We start from the raw sequence: 23,822 nt of genomic DNA, 5'->3' as shown, positions 1-23,822 counted from the left end.
CAATACAGCAATAGTTCTGGAAGTGAAGTCAGAAGGCTGGGTGCATGACCTTAATTTTCTCATTATTAAAATGAGAGGCCAGAACTAAATAAACTCACAAGTTCTGAACCTTACAATGTATGGATCCTGCTCAGGTGTGTCTGAGGCTCTATGACCTCTAAGAGTCCTTTGAACTCTATAGGATTTTATTCTTCTATATTATTTCACTCATCCCCAATCAGATATATAAGAAACAAAATCACAAGCAATGTCAGCGGTCTGGATTCGTGTTTATTGAAGCCAGTAATTAGAGACATCTCCGTTTTGCCAGCACTATAAAGCGAGATTCCACATGACTGCATACTGCACCTGGTTAAAGCCATACAACTGGATTAAGATTTGTGGCTGATAATATGCCATTCTAACTGTAGGTTAAAAAAGATAGATGAAACTTGGTGTACAGGACAGTGAATTACAGCGTGTATATTGTTAAGATTCATGATGTACAGAGCAGTCACTTCCCACTTAATTAAATAAAATACGACAGTTTTAAACGTTGGTTTTTAAGAAGTCAATTAGAAACGGCGCAATCTTTAAGTGAAAAACCAAACTTACGCAGCTTGTCTGCAGTGTCCTTACCACAGGCCAATTCTAGGCCGTTATCTCTACGATTCATTTTCAGCTTTAAACAGGAACAGCAGATGTACCCACTAGAATGCGCATGTGTAAATAGTCACAGAAGAGTTTTTTAACAATCTACCACACAAGCGTATTCCGCAGAGAAAATAAAGTAAAGGCTGCTTGCTACTTGGCCTTTGGTTCCAATGTTTGGCGACACCCAAAACAGGAAAACAACAGGAACAAAAAAATACTTGGCGGCTGCCCAAAGCTGGCTGACCCTGGCAACCACCAAGCACACCAAGTTACTGACAAGTTTCTTCTGACACTAGGAGCACTCACTTGCAACAAAGAACTGGCATAAAATGGTTCCATGAGAAACCTTCTTTTACAAGACTGGGACATTAAGAGCTATTGCTCAATATTTTTCATCAATCTTATGACAAATAATGAAGATACATTAGATTGATACAGAAAGTGCTTATCAGTTAAAATGACAAATAAAAAAACAAAACAAAATATCATTGTACTAATTTAAAAAACCATACTATGACAATAATAAACATATGCATTTTCAAAAATTCCTTCTTGCTACTAAAGTTTTCCAGATACTCCTGGAACAGGAAGCAATGGCTACTCCTGGTATGGTCAAAGGCTATCCAATATTCACTTGCTCCCTGCATGTATTCCTCTGAAGACATCCTAAATCAACCTTCGATCCAGTCAGTTCACAAGTGTTTGTTTACCTAGGTAACTTTGTAACTTGAGGCCACAGTACAATTTCTTAAAATGTTAAAAACAAAACAAAACAAAACAAAACATATACTGTATTCCCAACAATATAAATGGCACAAGAAAAAGGCTTTTAGGGTTAACATTTGTCAGAGGCAAGTAAATGCTCTTAGTTTTCTGGTTAGCAGTGTTGAGACAGTTAAAAAATACAATAAAGATCAGTCTCCTGATAGAACAGGATTTAAAATTATTCCTGGATTCCTATTAGTGGTCAAGATAACATGGAAGGTATAAGTAATGATATATAGATATATATATATATATGTATACATACATACATATATATGTATGCACATATATACACATATATGCATGTACACATACATACAAATATATATATATGGAACAGGGAGGTTATGCTTAGACATTGTAAAAACTAACAAGTTCCTCTCCATAAAAGTAAACTTAGCATAATTAAAATTGTGGTTTTTTCCCCCTTCAGTTTGACAACAAAAATACTTTGTGAAATTCATGGTAGTGTTTGGTATTTAAATGAATTTTATCACTTATGAAATAAAAAATGCCACTTGAAAACTATAGACATCTTTTATGTCACAAATGATGTGATGTGATTATGGACTTAAATATCTATATATTCACACAAACACACACACATATATATTTATGTGTGTGTATGTGTTTTATGTTGGGAGACAACTGAAAGCCACCTTTCCATAAGAAAAAATGCTACGTTTTTAGGAAAATAAAAGAAAATAATTACCTCCTTTTCCAATGTGCAATACTCACAGAGATACTCCATCTTAAATAGCTGCAAAGCAGACGTGAGTTGGGGCAAAATCTTACAAAGAAAACCTTTTAAGGTTTCCACTAACCATAAGGCAGGAATCCCATGCTAGCTTAATAGCCAGAGTGCAATTATTAAAAATCTCTCTTAAAACATTCTGTAGCATATTTCATTATGGGAAAATGAAATGCCACCCATTACTCTTATTAATAGGCCAGCCTGTTGGTATTAAAAATAAAAAATAAAATAAAATAAAAACAAGGCAGTAATAACTATCAGAAAATACAATTTAAAAATTAAATAATTCCATAATTATTCACTTTAAACTAAAGCCAAACAGTGACTGTCTGCAAACAGTGCACATTAAGTCCAAGTACCTTATAAGCCACCCCACAATGTGCCAGGTACTTGGATCTAAGCAAGCTGGAGTAATTTCCCCCCTGTATCAGATACACTGAAGGGTAATCCCACATTTTATACATCTTTTAAAAACTAAAGACATGATTCATGACAAGAATAATTCCCATGATGATGTTTAGTGTTTAGTTTAGACTTTTCTCTGTTTTATCTTTAACAATGATTATTAGACTCCTACTGAACACAGAAGGTTTGGTTAACACTGACTGTTCTTCTGTCTTCCTCCATCTCATTCACATTCGGTTTTCCTCCAGGTATCCAATCTCATCCTCTCTCTTTAGGCCTTCTTCGCCCTCTTGGACTCTGCTGCCACCTGCACGTTCTTTCCAGGCACAAAGGAATTGGTTAACACATAAGTGCTTGGATTATAGCAACTATCTGAAAGTTGGTCCCTCCTTCTGTCCTTGTACGTCACCATTAGCTTCACTTGGATAGAAATTCTGCAGTTTGCTCCTTGGTGTTGCCCACGTCAAAGAAATGTAGCTTTACCCGTTTCCCACCAAGGCTATCCTATCTCAACTCTAAAGGGTTATCTGAAACAGAGGGATTTTTCTAGGCAAATTTCCTGAATGTGCATTTTACACTTGGACAAACCAAAGAAGTTGGTTGGTTGTGTATATGTGGTTTTTTTTTTTTTTTTTTAAAGTTCAATCTCCCCTGCCCCAAGAAAAACTGATAGCATGGGCTATATCAGAAAAAATCCTGGTCTTGTCAGATCAATATACAGAGTTATTTGGTCATTTACACAGGTATGTTTTAAGTATTATCAAGCTTCATTTTCTGTCGAAGAGTTTGCTGTTACCACGGAGTCAGGTTTGCGAGTCATTCGGTCCAGCTCTTCTTGAACATTTGTCAAAACAGTCTTTTGTCCTAAAAATGAATGAAAATAAAAAATTTTAATTTACATATTTTTAAATAACCAAGTATAACTGTGGAGAAAGAAAAGAAGATATCATAAAGGAAATTTTCTTCTCCTAACAGTCTTTGATGATATTAACATGAAAGATAAAGAATCCTAACTCATCAAACTGTGCATACCCTTTGATCCAGCAGTGTTACTACTGGGCTTATATCCCAAAGAGATCATAAAGAAGGGAAAGGGACCTATATGCACATGAATGTTTGTGGCAGCCCTCTTTGTAGTGGCTAGAAACCGGAAACTAAGTGAATGACCATCAGTTGGAAAATGGCTCAATAAATTGTGGTATATGAATATTATGGAATATTATTGTTCTGTAAGAAATGACCAACAGGATGATTTCAGAAAGGCCTGGAAAGACTTACATGAACTGATGCTGAGTGAAACGAGCAGGGCCAAGAGATAATTATATACTTCAACAACAATACTATATGATGACCAGTTCTGATGGACCTGGCCATCCTCAGCAATGAGATCAACCAAATCATTTCCAATGGAGCAGTAATGAACTGAACCAGCTACGCCCAGCGAAAGAACTCTGGGAGATGACTAAAAATCATTACATTGAATTCCCAATCCCTATATTTTTGCCCACCTGCATTTTTGATTTCCTTCACAAGCTAATTGTACAATATTTCAGAGTCTGATTCTTTTTGTACAGCAAAATAACGGTTTGGTCATGTATACTTATCGTGTATCTAATTTATATTTTAATACATTTAACGTCTACTGGTCATCCTGCCATCTGGGGGAGGGGGTGGGGGGATAAGAGGTGAAAAATTGGAACAAGAGGTTTGGCAATTGTTAATGCTGTAAAGTTACCCATACATATAACCTGTAAATAAAAGGCTATTAAATTTAAAAAAAAAAAAAAAAAAAAAAAGAATCCTAACTCAGTTTCCTCTGAATTCTAAGCCTGTGAGGCACCTTCTTGCTTCTCATTGCCAGTGTGACAAAATGTCCGTCCCCGCCCCCCCCCCCTTTTAAGTCTGTTTAAATAGCTTAATACTGAACACCAATTTTATCTGAATTATCAAATGCTCAGTATGAGGCTAGCTAGAAGTATAATTGCCTTTAAGAATCTTGCAATCCAAAAAGGAGATTCTGATATGTATATATATATATATACCACTAAGTGTGATGCAAAGCAGACTATCTATAATAGGGATGTCCAAAGTAGGTCCCCTTAATTATGCAAACAAAGTATTAGAATTGAGAAGAAAAGTACCACTATTGTACTTGCAGCTGTATGCAGCTTGCCTCAAATGCTCTTTCCTCTAATATTAGGGGGGAAAGCAATACTCAGTATGGATTGTACTGCCTCTCTCCTCTCTGCTTCAGCCCATCCTTCCCTTTGCCCACACCTATGGATCATTGGACAGGTGTATCTCACAAGCTTCCCCTAACGTTCATTCCAGGACCAGACACAAGCACTGGATCCTCTACTCCCACTGTAGCAACAGCACACACCCCAAGTGTCCTCTTCCAGGATCTGCATATCAATCTGGATCTCAGGGACAGCCCAGGATGTTACAGGGACAGACAGACACTCCCTTTCTTCAAAGCAAGGATGCTATCTGTACCTAGTCCTTGGAAGATAATAAATGAGATGAAAGCTTTCTGTGCACACAGCACCTTCAGAAATATGGAGAAGCTCAGGCCACAATGGGGACGGTTTGTTCAAGAACAAAAATACTTTCAGGGATTCATCCACCGCCCTCAGGAAAGCAAAGAACACTCGTGCAGGGCCCAGGAGGACTTATAAGACAGTAAGTTCAGAAAAAACAGCCACAAATGAATTAGAAATTGAGAGGATATCCATTAACTGGGGAAGGGCTATATAACTTGTGGTATATGATTGTAGTGGAATATACTGTGCTATATGAAATGAATAGGATGGTTTCAGAAAAAACTGGAAAGACCTATATGAAGTGATACAAAATGAAATGAGAGCACTTTTTCTTTAAAACCTGACAAACATGGAAATATGTTTTGCATGACTTCACTTATATAACTGACATTGTTTGCCTTTGGATGGGAGGCATCTGATGGATGGGAGAGAGATAAGGAAAAGGGAGGATTTCAACTCAAAACTTTAAAAAAAATGTTGAAAATAATTCTGGGGGCAGAAGAATGAATACAATGGCTGGCAGTATCAGTAGATACCACCATCAGCAGCAGCAGCAGCATTAGCAAAAGGAAGAAACAGCAACTATGACAAGCAAGTGTGGAACTCAAGGACCATGCCTTGAAGTCTCTCAGATCTACAATGTGTCCCCCCAAGATTCCTTCTCACTTCACTCTCCTCCAATCTGACAGTCTGTAAGTGAAGGAAGACCATCTTTTTCCAAGAAATAAAGCCCTACTACCTATTCTGCCATTGCCCTTTTCTCTTCTAAAGACTGACATTGGGGGACCTAAGTCATGACCTCCAGAAACCCTATCCTCACCTCTCAGGGACAGTAATTTTCTAACCAAATCTCTTTGCATAACTGGTGAATGGGCCTGAAAAATGAATATCATGATTTAATCTGTGTAACCAATAAGGCAAATTTTCTCTCTGTAGTTATGTATCTTGGTGAGGTATCTTTTTTTTAAGCTATGAGAGAAATTAAAAATCAAACATAAAAATACACTGAGTTAAAACAAAGTTAAAACATCACAGAATTAAAAATTTAAAATATACTGTTGTTTTAAATTTCTATTTCGGCAAATGTTCTATAAGATAGAAAATATATTTGTACAGTTGTACCTGTATAACATTTATGTATAAATTTATACCTCTGCTGAAAGGAGATGCGTACTTAAAAAAAAAAAAAATCAACATGTGTTTGACCAAAAGTTTGGATTTCATTGGTAAGGTTACAGGGACAAAAGAAAAATCTAAGCAAAGTACTTGAGGAAAATCTGGGAAGAGAAAAAAATCACTTTCAGCAGAAGAAAGGAAGGAGAGAGGGATGAGAGAAAGACAAACAGAGAGACAAAAGATAGATACAGAGATAGAGATGGAGAGGGAGAGGGAGAGACAAAGGAAGGTAGGATGGAGAGAGGTAGGGGAAAGAGGAAGGGGAGAGAGAGAAAGGGGGAGTGTGTATGAGTGTGAGTGTGTGTAAGTGGTGGCGCATGAAGGCTGGAGGTGGTTTGATGGAAAAGGTGGAGGATGAGAAGTGGGCCTTGAAGAATCAAATGACAGAAATAAAGGAGTGTATTCTAAGTTGTGAGCAGGATAAGATTTGGAAAGAACTAGAAATCAGATGGGCAGAATGAACAGTGTACGAAAGGGAACATTTAGGCTAAATAAGTAAGACTGTAAACAGTCTGTGGTGCCCCTTAAATGTCAAATTTTATCTCAGAAGCAACAAGGAGCTAATGGCAGTTTTCTGAGCAAAAAGAATTATATGCTCAGAAGTGAACCTCAGGGGCCTATTTTGGTAGCTAGACAGAGGAGAAAATGAAGTGGGAGACAGTGAAGGCAGGAGACCAGGGACATATACTTATCTAAGTCTCAGGTGAGGCACCTATTTCTTCCTCCTATGAATGTGATTTTAGCATACACAGGCTGCTTCTCTCATTCCCTAGTTCTTGATCTGTTCCCCAGGTCTCTCAAATTACAATAAATATATGCTATGAAAATTACATAGTCTAGAAATACTTCCTGCATTCAACAGCAAGAAAGTGTGAACATAAACAAAAAGGGGTTATCAGATGAATGAACTGATATAATGGACAGGGCATTGGACTCAAAGTCATGAGATGTCTTAGACCCTACTTAGCTAATTAACTAGTTAGGTGGCTTTGACATACCACTTAATATTCTTGCTGTTTCCTCCTTTCTAAAATGGGTGCTTTGAACTAGAGAATTTCCAAGGTCTCTTTCAGTTTTTGACATTCATACTTTATACCTTGAAGTTAATTTTCAAATATTCTTCAAGATAACAAATAAGTGGAAATATTTGTAAATCATGTCTGTAAAATGCTATTTGATAAAAGATTAATTTTTAAACCTAAAAGGTCATTATCACGAATCAATGAATTTTTCCCTCAAAAATGTGATTTGGGGTATAAGATTAGGTTTTTAAGTCATGAAAAAGGAATAGCTAGTTTTGATGCATAGATCATACAGTTGCTACTAAGGAAGGTGCAAGCAGTATGATTTTTATGCATGAGGTCGAAAATAATAAAACAACAAATTTCTAAATGGCTCTTTTTGTAAGACTACACAGGTAGAATAAGCTACTTTCCTTCTCTGGGCCTCAATTTTTTTAATCACTTACTATTTCTTGTTGGATTAGAAATGACTAGATTAAAGAATAATTTAAAAAATTAAACATTATAGAATTATCTTTTAACTTTAAACAAAACAGCTTTTAAAAAAAAAAAAAAAAAAGGCCAAAGAATTTAACAAGCATCTGTTTTCCAGCTTAAGGCTTGAAACATTAGAGGTGGATTTTTTCCAGGAGACATGGTGAAAACATTAAGACAAGACTAGTCTGCTGAATTTCAAATACTTTTTCCAAAGTAAATAGACAGCAATTTATAAAAAAAGAAAAACACCCCTAAAACTTTAATACAGCCTCTTCTACAAATCTTGGGGTAGTAAATAAAGCCTGCCCAAGCTGGATCCAGGAGACCTGGATGCCTAACCCCATGTCTGAAACAAGTCACTTTCTCTATCTGTGACTCAATTTCTTTATCTGTAAAATGAAAGTCAAGTTATTAAAGTCCTTTCTAGGTCTATACCCCAGGAAACTTCGAAAGCATTTTAAAAATCTTAAGACACTCCTGTAATAAAAACTATTATTATTACTTAAAACTGAAAGGACAAATGATTACATATCCAAAAAAGTACTCAAGACTATCTGAATCTACTTTCAGGGTACAATTTTCTCAGAAGCTGTTACTTTAAGAAAGTAACAAAGAGACTTCTGTTTTCCTCCCTATCATACTTTTTTCAAAGTGTTTCTGTCTGCAAGAACTTAGAGATGTAATCTATTCTATTCCCTGATGAGAATAAAATTATTTTAAGATTTCCACAGATGATCCCAGCACTTCGTAGCTGCTGGAACAAGGTAGCTTTTGTTAATGGTGTATCTATCTCAACTAGCCTAAAAGGTTTATTTTTGAGAAGATAACATAAATAGCATTTTAGCAATTAAAATGCTATTTCAAACTCACCCAATTTAAATACAGTGTATTATAGTAGAGAGCATGCTGAATTAGGAGTCCAGAAGACCAGGTTTCAAAGCAAAACTCCAATTACCTTTTATTAGGTGTGTGGAAAGTCACTTCTCTGGGAACCTCATTTTCTGCACTGATATAAAACAAGTATAGCAGATGATCTCTAAGGTCACTTCTAGCTCTAAAGCCTCTGAACTATGGTGAATAATTTTGTAAAAAGTAGCATCCTTTAAAAAAAAATATGATTGCCAAATGAACAAATTTTTATTACATTTGCATTTTTCATATGTTGAGTTTGAGTAAAACACAGTACGTCACTGAATACTTGAGGCCCAAATCAATAATTAAAAAGTAAACAAAACAAATTCCCAAACTCTCCACAAACCCATAAAAACAGCTAGACATCAAACCCCAGATAAAAAAAGCCTCTTCTGTACCTGACTTTTTGGCTGTGCCTTGAACTCCCCCAGCTCCAGGACTTCCAGGAGAGCCAGTCTTTTTACTCAAGAGGCTGTTAAAGAAGCTGGCCAACACTCCTTCACTTGCAGCATTATCTAAAGAAATTCAAATAAAAAACTCAGAAACCTGTTTTCAGTTTGGAACTTAAAAACATATGACTATACAACTTCTTTAAAAGTCAGTTCTTATGGCTAAAAGGCTATCAAACTGTGCATATCTTTTGATCCAGCAATGGGCTTATATCCCTAAAAGATCTTAAAAAAGGGAAAGGGACCCACATGTGCAAAAATGTTATATGTGGCAGCCCTCCCTTTTTGTAGTGGTGAGGAACTGAAAACTGAGTAGATGCTCATCAGTTGGAGAATGGCTGAATAAGTTTTGGTATATGAATGTTATGGAATATTATTATTCTAAAATAAATGATTTCAGAAAGGTCTGGAGACTTATATGAACTGATATTGAGTAAAGTGAGTAGAACCAAGATAATATTGTACACAGCAACAAGATTATGCTATGATCAACTCTGATGGACATGACTCTTTTCAACAAATAGGTGATTGGGGCCAATTCCAACAGACTTGTGATGGAGAGAACCATTTGTACCTAGTGAGAGTACCCCCTGTGGGGACTGAGTATGGATCACAACATAGAGTTTTCACTATTTTGTTGTGAATAAGAAAAACCTGGAACACAAGATTTTGCAAGGGTGAATGCTGAAAACTATCTTTGTATGTATTTTGAAGATAAGGTATTATGATTTTTTTTAAAAGTCCAGTTTTGATATGTCACACTGTACAATGTCTCCCAATGCAAGAGCAAATGACTGGGAATGATTTGATGCCTTTTATGTCAATGGCTGCCTGTTTATTGGCTGTGAACAAAAGCTGCTCTTGTGAGTCAAAGACAGAAATAAACATGGCAGGATGTCAATTAGTTAGTAGTTTTCAGCAGCAGCCACATGCAGTCAACATAATCATGTATAGGAAGCAGGGTTTTTTTGATCTTCAGAAACTCTAATACCCAATTATGACTGGATTTTGTTAAATTCTCACATGTATGACACAAACGTACACACAAGGAGAGGCAGTGGTGGATAACACTGGGTATGGAGTCAGGATTTGAGTTTTATTTCTGCTACCTACTAACAAAATCTTAACTCACTTTCCCTTGAGCTTCACTTTTCTTATCGGCCAAATGGGGATAATGATATAGTTCTACTTTCAAAAGGGTATTCTGATTCTCAAATCAAATGGTCTGAATCTCATGTTCTTCTCTTTTTTTTTCTTTTGTTGAGGCAACTAGGGTTAAGTGACTTGCCCAGGGTCACACAGCTAGAACGTGTAAGTGTCTGAGACCAAATTTGAGCTCAGGTCCTCCTGACTCTCCACTGTGCCACTTAGCTGCCCCTCATGTTCTTCTCTTTACAGGAAAGATAATGATACACTAATTTTATGTAAGTGTTCTGAATAAAACTCTAAGCTACCATTGTCATATCTGATCTGTCACAAGTTTCATATAACCCTGAGGGGAGCCTGGGCTAGAAAAGGTTGGAGTACAGGTCTAACAACAGATTCTGGATCTGTTGTCCAAGGCACAATCTAGCTGGTTTGGGGAGAGACTCAATCCTGTAATGAATTTTTCAATCATAGCAATTTATGAAAGACTCCTAAATAAGGCTTCTAGAAGGATAGTGATTTACATTCATAGAGTAAACAACCTTATAAATGAATGCATGAATACTATATGATGTGGACCAGGCCATCCTCAGCAACGAGATCAACCAAATCATTTCCAATGGAGCAGTAATGAACTGAATCAGCTATGCCCAGAAAAAGAACTCTGGGAGATGACTACTAAAAACCATTACATTGAATTCCCAATCCCTATATTTATGCCCACCTGCATTTTTGATTTCCTTCACAAGCTAATTGTACAATATTTCAGAGTCTGATTCTTTTTGTACAGCAAAATAACGGTTTGGTCATGTATACTTATTGTGTATCTAATTTATATTTTAATATATTTAACATCTACTGGTCATCCTGCCATCTGGGGGAGGGGGTGGGGGGGTAAGAGGTGAAAAATTGGAACAGGAGGTTTGGCAATTGTTAATGCTGTAAAGTTACCCATGCATATATCCTGTAAATAAAAGGCTATTAAATAAAAAAAAAAATAAATGAATGCATGATCTTAAAAATATGGAAGCTGAAATTCTGCAATATAGAAAATTAGGTTCTATCACTATACTATGAAATTATTCCTCTTCTCTTTTGCAGCCAAAAGTCTTTTAAATAAACCATAGGATCTTGCAAGTCGCCTGTCCCATACAACTAGTCTACCTATTAAACAAATTCAGTTCTACCATTTATTGCCAATAAATTAATATCCACTTGTCAATTTTTATTCAGTAAGGTATTACTCTGGGCACAACCTATTAACTAGCCACAGTGGAGCCTAGGACTGGTGGGTGCATCTTCAGTTAGGGAGCTCTGAAACCTGGGAAACTACATTAAGCTTGATATCCACTTGGGGCTGCAAGGAGTAGGAAACAAACCAGTTTTCTTATCACAGGGAAGAAGGAATATATAATAATAAAATAATCTCCAGGTCCTTCCAGCTATAAATCCCAGGAATAAAATTTTATTTTTAGCTTTAAGTTAAATATTTAAGCCCTGCAGAAGAATGCAGCAGAAAAAGCACTAGATTTGGATCAGAGTATAAGTTCCGCTCTTCTCATTTATTAAATGAGAGGACGGGACCAGATGGCCATCAAGTCCTAGTCAATTCTGAAATACTTACTTTTAATATTTGGATCGGGCTTCTTGACCGATGTGATTGGTGAGGCACTGGGGACGTTGGTAGGTCCAGCTCGACCCTGTGTCCTTGGAGAGCCTGTAGGTCCTCTAGCAGGAGATTCCTTAGACCAAAGATAGGTTATTAATATATTTTTAGGGGATGAGGCAATTGGGGGTTAAGTGACTTGCACAGGGTCACACAGCTATTAAGTACTAAATGTCTGAGGTTGCATTTGAACTCAGGCCCTGACTCCAGGGCCTCTATCCTCTGTGCCATCTACTTCCCCCTAAGTTATTAATATTAAATATTAAGAAAACTTAGAAAGGCACAGAGATTACAGAGAATGCAGACTCTGAAAATGATTAATATTCTTTTGTATTTCAATTTTGGAAAACTTATACTTCCTCTAAGATTAGGTCAAATCATTGTTCCTTTCAGAGTCCCAATGGTTCAATCTTTAAAACAAGGAGGAAGGAATGGAGAGCTTTAGAGATCCCTGCCTTTTCTAGATCAGTGATCCTACATCAATGATTCTATGAACAATACAAAAAAGGGCATTTTAAAACAAGGTCTGTGCTATGTAATTAAAAGTAAAATGAACTGAGAACTACCAAGTAACCAAGTAATCTGGTTCCTGATCTACTTCTAACTTACAATTCGATTTTCTTATCTGCCAAATTGGAAGAATGATATTTGTCTTACATAGCTCTCAAATGAATATTGTAAGGATCAAATCAGATTCATGTGAAGGTATAGCAAAACATTTTTAACTCCTATACAAATGCAAGGTACCATAAATAATGACAAAGCATAAAAAAACCTTAAAATCTAGTTCACCTGATCAACATCACTTATAATTTTTGCTCTCCTTATCTACTATTTATCACATTATACAAAAGATTTTTTTTTTATTATAGGAAAACCAATACTCACTGATGCTCTTGTAGGAGTGGCTGGCTGTTTGGCGAGGAATGACTGCAAAGAGAAGGACTATTTACTATCAAACAACACTGCCATTTTGCCATAACTAAAACAAAGTAAACTCCTAAAAATGTGCTTAGATGAAAACATACTGAGCTCTGCCCTTATTAAGGAGAGTTTTGGATTCTCCTCTTAGCTCTGGTTCAGGGCAAGTCAGAAGGCTCTTCTAAGCCTTTAGGACCTTTCAATAGATAACTCAAATCACTTCCACTTCTGTCCCTGGGCTGAAGTCTTGCTGGATTCCTACTGTATGTACCTGTTCTTGTTCTCAACTACCAACGGTTTCTAAAGGAAACCAGTCATAATGAAATGTAAACTTCACTGAATCAGGAGGCCAAAGGCCAGTACTGGTCTCTTCTGACACATAAGAAACAACAGCAGAACTATCTATATCATTGTGCTGATTCAAGGAAACTTTGTAAATCATAGAAAGACAAGCTATTTATTAGTCTATGCACACAAGCTTCCTTCATCCACATGAGAAGATAGCTGAGAAATCCTTACGCCAGCTTATCCAGCCACTACCAGTGAACAAAATAACCATATTCTTTCTATAGAAGATTCTTACAAGATAAAGGGAGAAATTTTAAGGAACTTTCTGACTATATATTCAAGTTTTTACTGAGGCATTAGTAATCATATACAGCACCTTCTTTCTGTTACAAGTGTAACAACTCAGAGTTTATTTATACTTCTTAATTTGAGTCTGAGATCACAAGATCATAGTTTTTAATCCCCTTTAAAGTGGCTGAATATTATATAAATGATTAAAAGACAGTATGGAATAGCAGAAAATATAATGGCCCTGGAATCAGAAGCCTTGGGTTATAATCTGAGCTATGTATGTGTCCTTAGACAATCTACACCTTCCTTCAAGGACCCCTGATCTTGTCCCTGTGAGTACTTCCTCCACAGAGAGAGTAACAGAGCCAAGATATAAATATAAGTCTTCCTAAGCTACTATAGCTGAAATAATCCACTGCTTTGGGGTCACTTCTATGCTGAGAATTCTCTCCTCCAAACTCACACGACCCTGGCTGTCAGAGACAGACAGGAACTACTTGAAGCCTTTCCAAGTAGGATCTGCCAGACCTTTGGGCCTTTGGGGGCCCACAGGTTCCTCCATACTAGAAGGAGGGCCTGCAGAGGACTGATAGAGTGGAAAATTTTGAGAAAGCAACAAGATTAAATGACTATAAATGTCAAATGTAAATTATTCTGATATACAAAAAAACCTTGAGAACACATTCTAATAAGTTCTAAAAATTGTATTCAAGACTTAATATATGTAATATTGTACTGTTCATTCTTCAAAAGTCAGACATTTTCTGGTTTCTTTTAACATTTAATTTAAAAGATTTTAAAATAATCAACTTTTGGTTTCTGAGTTGTTAATTGAATTTCTTGAAATACATCCACATGACAACATGCTAACTTATACCACAGGATGGTTATAAGTAGTAAAACTGAAGGCTTAAATACAAAATAAAGAATGAAATAAATGAAGACTAATTTTAAAAAACTAAATTATAACAGAATCAGTGCCAATTTACAACTCTTAATCTTAATTTTTATGTCTACTTTGGTAAATGTTAGAATCATAAAGTCTGTCCTGACTTTCACCATATGAAATTATTACTGGAAAAGTAAAATTTAAGTGACTGTACTCAAATACTAAGATCTGTTTTGCAAAAGATTTTAGAAAAGACATCCAAGAATCCCTACAAGCTAAGTGGAACCAGAGAAACAACTTCTTTCAGAGCTGCTCTGAGAACAGGTTCAATTCAGATAGCCATGAGTAGTAGTTTCCAGAAACTAGAAAACTACATGGGACATCTGGGATCTAAGATGAAATGTGCTGATTAAATAGATATTCAGAGTGGGTTACTAGGACACAAAAAGACAATGTTAGTTAATGCTGATGATCATTATTTTATTATCTTGATTTTTTGCTTCACACTATCTGTTGAGTTTTCTTAGTTATTATGGTGACATATAAATCTCTATATATTCCATGGTTTTGGATTATCTTGTTAGATATTCATGACTTGTACTATGATTAATCAATCTTGTTCTAACACTAACTGGTCAGGGAAAATTGTAATAGGCCTACCTACATAAGATTCAACAAGTAAAAAGCAGAGGCAAAACTACTTACTTCAAATAGCCCAGATGGAATCTCTCTTCTCATTCAGGTGGCTGCAGGGAAACAGCCCATGACCCACCTTTGATAAATGAACCCTTATTGAACTCTGCCTTATTAATATTTTTAGGCTTTAAATTAGTTGCTATGTTAAAGCTTGTCCTGAACTTTCACTGAAAAACCTTATGTTAGTGAACTTTACTGGTAATGATTATGTTAAAGATCTTACAGAATTAGCTTATAGATGAATGATCTAGGGGGAGACAAGTTTCCCCTATGAACAAGGGGAGTGGGGGTGGAGACTGAGAAAATCAAACCAATATTACAAAATTGTCTAAGCCAAGTTCAGAAGTTCTGCCTTCCTCTCTATGAGCTAAATTGGTCCACAAATCATCTTAATTGAAAGGAATATGTTGTGAAACTTAAGATATATACATATATGTATGTGTGTATATGTATGTTATGTATGTATGTATGATGAATACATGAAAGAACTCTTACCTCACTAACAAGTCTTGCAAGATGCATATGGGCACCAGGAAGTCCGTTAACTTGGCAATGCTGGGCTGTCCGTGGCAAAGTCTGGGCTGTTATCACCATGACTCTAGCTAATCATGCAGTGGGATTTCCATAGCAACAAGGTAAAAATGCTACTCCTACATTCCTGACTTTCATCTAATCATATCATTCTCCACCATAGATGATCTTCAGACTTTAACCAATCATACTATTTTATGCTTCCTGTTTTTCGTACTCTTTGTATTTCCCAAAACTATACAGGCCAGTAAGCTGCACCTCATGGTCTTAAGAGACACCCTTTTGTTGTTAATTGCTAGCCTTACCAATAGATTCAATGTGCTCAGAACTTTGTGCCTCAGTTTACCTTAATTTCAATTGTAAGAGCCTGCAGAAGGACTTCAAGGCTATAGTACTTATTGAAAATTACAGATCATGGTACTCATGCCCCCTATGCCCGAGGAAGGTACTTGTAATGCAATGACAATTGCTTTAAAACTTTCAGTGACATTACCTGCTGCTTCATTAGAAATACTTGCTCATCTTCTGCTGCCAATTCTTTATCATGGACCAACTGTAAAATAATAAGCTCATTTTTAGCCAAAAATGCATAAAAAATCAAATTGATATCAGAATTTTCCAAGAAGAACAGGGAATCTTAGTCATACTGTGTATCTGGAAGCCACCTTTACACAAAAAGAAACCCAGACCTTCAGACAAAGCTCACAATAGCTTCTCAAATCAAGCAATCTGAATAATGGAAAAATTAAACAACTGACTTATAGTCAAAAAAACTGCAATGCAAAGAGAGCAATAGAATCAGGAATGGCTGAATTCAAATCCCAACTTTTTAGTTGCATGATCAGTGGCAAGTCTAACCCGTTTTCCTATCTATAAGACAAGGATAACCTGCAGTACTCACTTCGATGCTGCTATGGTTCTCAAATATAGTAATATACATCATGTGTATTTATGAACTTCAAAGTGCTATCTGCTATTATTAAATAGCTAACTACTATTAAATTCATGAAAGCTGTTAAGACTGAAAAGGCTTAACACATTTGGATATTTTATGCAATATCAGAGAATTATAATTTTTTTAATACTGATTTTAACTAACACTAAATGAAATGAGTATTTCCATACACAGAAAGAGGACAGCACATCAAACTGCCAACATTAACAAAGCTACAAAAAAGGGCTGAGGCAAGCATGAGTGAACAACAATCAAAATAGATTTTTGGGGGTGCAAAATTAAACATCATAAGAGCTCCAAAAATGCCTAAAAGAATCATTCCCAGATGATCTGAAGAGGAAGAAAGGCAGCAGCCTGGTGTGGTAGAAGAGCCTGGGACTTGAAGTCCAATAGTGACTAGTTACAGAGCTTCGGACATCTCCCTTGCCACCTGTAATGATAATCTTTATTTTTTACTTGCCTATCTCAGAAAACCATTAAAGAAAAGTACATGAAATTCTAATTATTGTTAATGACAAAAATCAACTTAATGTTTTCTATAATCATATGAATGAAATAAAATTCACAGCATTCAAAAATAGGTCTTTTACTAGGCATAATAAAATCTTGTATTACAAAGTAAACATCCTGTTGTTTACAAAGAAAAGGCTGATTCTGGGGCTCCAGAAAGTGGGAAAACAATTTATCTGCCACATAGATTTAAACACTGTCACTAGGAAAAGATCAAATGTACTTCAATGCTAATTTGAATTTAAATATTTATTTTTATATGAAATAAAAATTGTGGCTACTGACTATGGCCTTGAGAATATATCTGGTAGGTAAAAATACAAAATATTATCTCCAAGATTAGATTCTAATTAGTAATTCAAGTTATAATTGACACTAAAGTCCAAGTCTTATTTAGATTTCTCTTTTTAAAAAATTCCTATTATTTCATTCCACAATATCACATTGTATAAGAAATCAAAAATTTAGTGGATAATTTTTCTCATTGAAATATTTCCTTGAAAACAATCATGCAAACTCTTTTAAAATTAAATAAGTTTTTGTACCTTTCTTACAGGAGGTTTTACAATGAAGTCTTCATATGGATCATCTGGTTTTACTGTTGTGAAATTTTCATGTAAAATAGCTATTTTCTTTTCATTGTCCCAACCAGCAGGTCTAAAAGGGAAAGAAATATGGAATGATTTGTTTTTTTAGGACATAATTTAACACAATGAGTTTGAGAGATATTATAAAAGATTCAAGCCACAGGACAAATACTTGTTACCTAAGGATCACTGAACACCTGATATTTTCAGGGAACAAAGAATATATTTCAGTTCAACAAATATTTATATGGAATTGAAAATATGAAGACAAAAATGATATTGTATTTGCCCCACATGAAAGCTAAATTCCTAACCAGATGGAGTTTGCACCCTTAAAGGATAGCATTTTATAGCATTTTACAGGTTAACCTATACCCTATTGCCCATACAAACATTTAAAATGAACAGCCCTTGGAAATCAAGCCAAGCTTCTGCCTTTTACAGAAGATAAAACCAAGGCCCAAAGTGGTCACATGACAGTAAAGGAATACTGGAGCTGGAAAGCAGCTTGTTCCACTGTGGAACAAGTTTTATGCAGTTTTGCCTTATCCTAAGTTGAAAGCTACAATTCCATAACACCTCCTACAATCCTAGGAGAATAAGGCTAATCATTCTTTCCCATTACAGTAATCATATCTCCTGGAAATGTACTCTTTGTAAGCTTAAAAAGCTTTGAGTTCCTTCATCCATTCCAATTCCCTAAAAATGAACATTGCAGGTACAAAACACCTGTCTGATGTCACAGAAAATAATATGATCATCCCAGGAGGTAAACTAATAAAAGTCTCCTCATTTCAATACAATCAAAGTTAAGAAATATGAATTAACGCATACAATATACACACAATGAACACAACAGTACAAAAATAATCTTAGAATTATACATTTAAGGTAACATATTAAGACCTGATTGTGCTGGTTTCCTCTGCAAGATTATGAAACCAATCTCCTTGCTTGGAGTTTAGGGAGGTTTTTTTTTTTTTTTTTTTTTTTAAATAGCTTTTTATTTACAAGATATATGCATAGATAATTTTTCAGTATTGACAGTTGCAAATCCTTTTGTTCCAACTTTTTCCCTCCTTCCCCACACCTCTTCCCCCAGATGGCAGGTTGACCAATACATGTTAAATATGTTAAAGTGTAAGTTAAATACAATATATGTATACATATTAGGGAATTATTTATAATCTTCCTGATTGCCTTACAGATATCACCACTACTATATTAAAGAAGCTGTGATTTCTTTTTGAGATGGCAGGATGTTTTGGTGGAAAGGGCATTGGATCAGCAGTCTCAGGACCTAATTATTAATCCACTAGGGGGCCTCAATACCCTCACCAATACAAGAAGGGAATTGGATCAGATGATTTGTAAAGTCTATGCCAACTCTAAATCCTGGGATCACAGGCCTTGCTCTGTGTCACATATTTCTAAGTGTTAGGGGTAGGTATAGACTTAGTCTGAGTCCAAAGAATGGTGTCAGTGCCTTTCCCCACTGTAACACAATTGAAAGTACAATGTCCTAACATGATAGGGATATAGAGGCCCTACAAAGAGTAGTCTTGGCCAATATCTTGCTGACAAGATCAAAGGTATCTACAGTGGGCTTAATAAGTTATTTTCTTACTTCTTAAACAAATGAAATGCTATTAAATCAGCCATTCAGGCCTGATTGGTGACTACTACTCTATCTTATGCTTTCATTTGTCCTGTGGGAGATTAGGACAATTTAAAGAAGAAAACCATATTTAACAATTATCTGTTTTTGTTGTGGAACTAAAGGGACTTTATGTCTACTTTTTCTGAACTACAATTTAAAAAAATCAGCCCAGAAAGTGAATACTAGAGTGTAACTAGATTCATTTTAATGGAGACTGTCAATGAACTCTCACCAAAGTAGGGGCTACTTGTCTTGCCTGGCACAGGACCGAGCACAATTCTGGTTATATAAAAAGTTTATTAAGTTTTTGTTGACAGAAGATTTCAAAGAATACAAGAAAACAAATATAACTTACCAAAATGTTTGAGACAGCTAGTTGGTACAGTGGATACAGAAGTGGGACAGGTTCAAATCTGACTTCAGATACTTTCTAGTTGTATGACCCTATCTGCCTCAGTTTTCTCAGTTGTAAAATGGAGATAATAACAGCACCTACAACTTCACAGGGTTGTTATGAGAATCAAATGAAATATTTATACCAGGTAGGTGCTTAACAAATGCCTTTTTTCTTTTTCTAAATGCAAGATACAAATCTCTCTAGAGGATTATTTCAACTTCGTTGTAAAAATGCAGTATCAAGTCACCTATGCATAGCCCTATTAAAGGCCCTAATGAATCAGAGGAGGTGCTTGTAAAGGTTGATACTATCTGGCAAGAATAACTCCTGAATAAAGGTGCATAAAAATAAACTAATTAATACCCAAAGAATCAAAACCACAAGTGAATGAAAGGGCAAGAGAGCAATGAGTGGAGCTAAGTAAATTACAGTCTATTAGTAATGACAACTTTTGTGTGAGTACACACTAATATATGACTGGATGAGAAACTCAGTAGTTATATGGCAAGAGTGAGAGAAAATACAGAGGCAGTAAATAAATTGTTGGAGATGCTCATAAAAAGACCTAGAGAAAGGCCTCCATACTTTAGGGATAATTTATGATAAAGAACAAGGACAAGAACTGCCTAAAACAAGATAGAAACAAATACAGATAGAATCAATTTATCAATTTAGATTGATAAACAAAAGACAATCTTCAAAAGTCATTTGTACACATTCCATCTCCTATCGCCTTTTATCAGTTATCAGAAAGCAACAATAGTCAATTTTTCTCTCAAGAATAGGAGCTTTAAAAACAAAAAAAGGCCAAGGAAAGGGAAGAATGACTACTTTATAATCTGTTTTTAAAGTTTGATAACATAAGATAATCCCAACATCAGCTTTTGTTTCAGCATACTGAAACATAAAAACATTTCAGCACTGTTTTTCTAAAAAAATTCTTTACATTTCCATAAAAATTTCATTATAATTTTATTCAATTTTATGAAGAGATTTTACAGTACTTTTTGGGGGATTAGTAGCTGCCATTTCATTAGTATAGGGAATAACCAGTTAGGAAATTCCCTCAAAAACGACAAACAATGCTCTCTGGGATGGATATTGCATTAAATATGTAAATAAATTAAGGGGATATAGTCCTTATTACTGCACTGATGAACACAATAGTTACCAAATTATTCAGTTCTTTATTTCAGTTATTACCATTTTGTAGTCATTCTTATAAAAGATACAGATCTCTAATCTGGGTAGGAGGTTCATTCTTACCTACTCCAGTTTTTTTCCAATAGGAATGAATTTTTTATGGCTTAATCATACATCCTATGACACTGCAAAATTGACCACTTCTGGCCAAGACAAATGGATTATCCAAACAGGCCATTATGTAACCTGCAAATAATATTTTGGCTTATTTTAAAATATTAATCCCTATATTTTTCCTGTCTTGTACCAATTACTAGCAATTCTAAGACCACCAAACAAAGTGATAAAAGCAGGCATTCTTGTTTTTAGTAAGGGAGGCTTCTAATGGTTTTCCATTACAAATTATGTCAGAAATTGGCTTGGCTAATTTTTTATTGGCTGAAAAAAACAATCCCCTTTTGCCTTTTCTTTGTGATTTTTTTAATTAAATGAATGATGATTTTTTATGAAGTTTTTTTTCTACTGATAGACAAGTTCTGAAAAGATTTTTGTTGTTGAATTTTCACATGATAATAGGTCTACAGGCCTACTGACCCAACTCCTTTTTATGAAAAGAGGAACCTAACAATGTGATATATCTGAGGTCCCAGAAGTAAATGGCAGAGTCAATAATCAACGACGGGTCCTCTGACTGAAAATCTGAAGCTCTTTCCACTGTACTACACTGAATATCAGAAAAAATGAGCAACATGGAGAGACAAACAGTGTTGTGCACCTAGCACTGTATTGCTGTATTGTGTTTGCATCTATTTAGCAAGGTAGTGGAGTGTATTGGATAGAGTTGCACTTGGAAATCAAGAAGACGGGCAACTCACTAGAGCCTAACACAATTCTAAGAATCCTCACTAGATAGTGACTGTGGCATGTGTCAGTGCCTACACAGATTAAATCTCAGGTTCTTAATATATTATTACACAACAAATGTACTTAAGCAATACTGGTTAGCATTTCATAGAGGAATGGATTTAGAGTCCCAATTTATATCAAAAACTTGAATGAATTAATTTAATTAAAATTATTCAAAAAAAGGGGGTGTGTGATAAAACATATTCATGGTACATATAACATAAAAACCTGACATCTAAAATATATGAGATATTTTTAAAATTTACACAGGAGACTCCCACTATTATTAAGGACTAAATGGTAAAAGGATCTGAACAATTTTCAAAAAATGAAACATGAACTGTTAATAATCCCTTGGAAAAATATTTAACCTTACTAATAATAAAAGTGATGAAAATAAAAACAGATACTATCACATCCATCAAACTGACAAAAATAATTAAGAGCAACAAAATTCAATGCTGGTAAGTTGTGGAGAAACAGATAGTAGTTTAATATTAGTTAAACTGTAAATCAGCAGAATTAGGAGGAGAGTGGTAGGAGAGAGAGAAAAAAAGAAATCTGCTAGTATCCAGTAAAGCTACAAAAAACAAAAAAAAAAAAAAAAAAATCATATCTAACTCTAAAATTCCTTGAACAGACTTTGAAAGTGTTACCAAAAACAAAAAATGAGTACCTTTACAAAAATGTTTAGTGATATCATTTGTAATTTAAAAAAAGAAAAAACTAAAAGCAACTGTCCAAAAATAGAGGCAAATAAATAAAATTGAAAGATTACATGATTAAGACAGACAATATGGCATAAAAATACATGAACTTTAAGAAATACTGCAAAATAAAAAAGTTAAACTGCAAAATGATGGCACAGACTAATTATAACCTCAGAAGAAGAAAAGTAAATAGAAAAAAAAAGGACCTCAGAAGAAAAGTAAATGAAAAAAAGAGAAAAAAAAAAAGAATTTTGAAGGTGACCAATAATGTGATTAAAGACATTTTGTACACTAATGTTAATTTGTTTAAATGTAAACATCTGCAAAGAAAATGTAATTGACTATATAGTGATATTTACTATTATTCTTAACCTATCATTTTTAAGGGTCTAATGGGGCAGAAGAATGAATCACTCTTGGATAGCAAGGTGAGAAGCTACTATCTTGACAAACCCTCAAAGTAAATTGCTCCTAAATAATATATTCCTCACTTATAGTAGTTACTTCATCCTTAAAATGGTCTTGTGAAGTAGGGAGTACAAAAAATAAAGAATCAAAGAATTTAGAACCCTTAAGGGCCCTGAAAGAAAATGGCTTTTCCTCTTAGGGTCACAGCACAGTAGAGCTGAGATTTGAAGCTAGGTCTCTCTCTCCATTTATTCTATTATGTAGACTATTAGCTTCATTTTACAGATAGAGAAAACTAAGGATTAAATGAAGGGAATGGCCCCTGACAGCTGATTATCAACAAAAAACAAAGCCAGATATTTTGCATCCTGGTTTAGGGGTCTGTCCATTATACCATACAGCCTCTGGGTAGCCTAACAGAAGGCAGAGTGAATATAAGTAGAAAAACACCACACTTTACAGGGATAAAAAGATTTAGAATGTAAAGGAAAAAAACACCTTTAAGTGAACTTACATAAAAACTGCATCCTTTTCCACCACTAAGGCAGGTGTGGTGAAGTGAAAACCATATGTTTTATGTACAATATACTTGTACAACAAGTCAAGGTTCTTTTCTTCCTTAACTGATGTATAAATCAAGGCAGCTCCATCTATTCAATTTGCTTAAGGAAAGCTGAGTCAGTATAAATGTTTAAATCAAGCATGCACAATCAAAACTCATCTAAAAAGAAATAAGCCTAAATTATTAATCCAGAGACACTCATTGAGAGAAACATTGGAATTTTTGAAACATCAAAAGATAAAAACAAGTATAGAATCATACAACGTTAACATGAAACCAGAAAGAGTCATAGCCACTTGTTGAGAGATTTATAATTCAAATTTGGGATCCCAAATCAGAATTCTTAACTATATCATGGTTGCTTGTCCAAACATCAAAAATCTTCTCACTAAGAATCCTGATGTTAAAATAACGGAAGGT

At 35.0% G+C, this 23,822-nt stretch overlaps 1 protein-coding gene across 1 annotated transcript in view; it reads right to left on the bottom strand.

Annotated features, from left to right (window-relative positions):
• Positions 1–250: 250 nt before the first annotated feature.
• The window catches only part of DYNC1LI2 (dynein cytoplasmic 1 light intermediate chain 2), a 55,115-nt gene continuing 31,543 nt past the window's right edge, over positions 251–23,822 (bottom strand). The window contains exons 7-13 of the mRNA XM_003758388.4: positions 23,355–23,490; positions 17,575–17,686; positions 16,058–16,117; positions 12,837–12,878; positions 11,907–12,024; positions 9,086–9,202; positions 251–3,421 (exon numbers count right to left, since the gene is read on the bottom strand). Of these exons, the coding sequence (XP_003758436.1) occupies positions 3,318–3,421; positions 9,086–9,202; positions 11,907–12,024; positions 12,837–12,878; positions 16,058–16,117; positions 17,575–17,686; positions 23,355–23,490 (689 nt within the window). The 3' untranslated portion in view covers positions 251–3,317. The remainder of the gene's footprint in view (positions 3,422–9,085; positions 9,203–11,906; positions 12,025–12,836; positions 12,879–16,057; positions 16,118–17,574; positions 17,687–23,354; positions 23,491–23,822) is intronic.

The sequence above is a fragment of the Sarcophilus harrisii genome, chromosome 2 (assembly GCF_902635505.1).
Source record: "Sarcophilus harrisii chromosome 2, mSarHar1.11, whole genome shotgun sequence".
Classification (NCBI taxonomy): Eukaryota; Metazoa; Chordata; class Mammalia; order Dasyuromorphia; family Dasyuridae; genus Sarcophilus; species Sarcophilus harrisii.
Note: the sequence above shows the minus strand (reverse complement) of the source record. Positions and strands in the feature narration are given on the sequence as shown.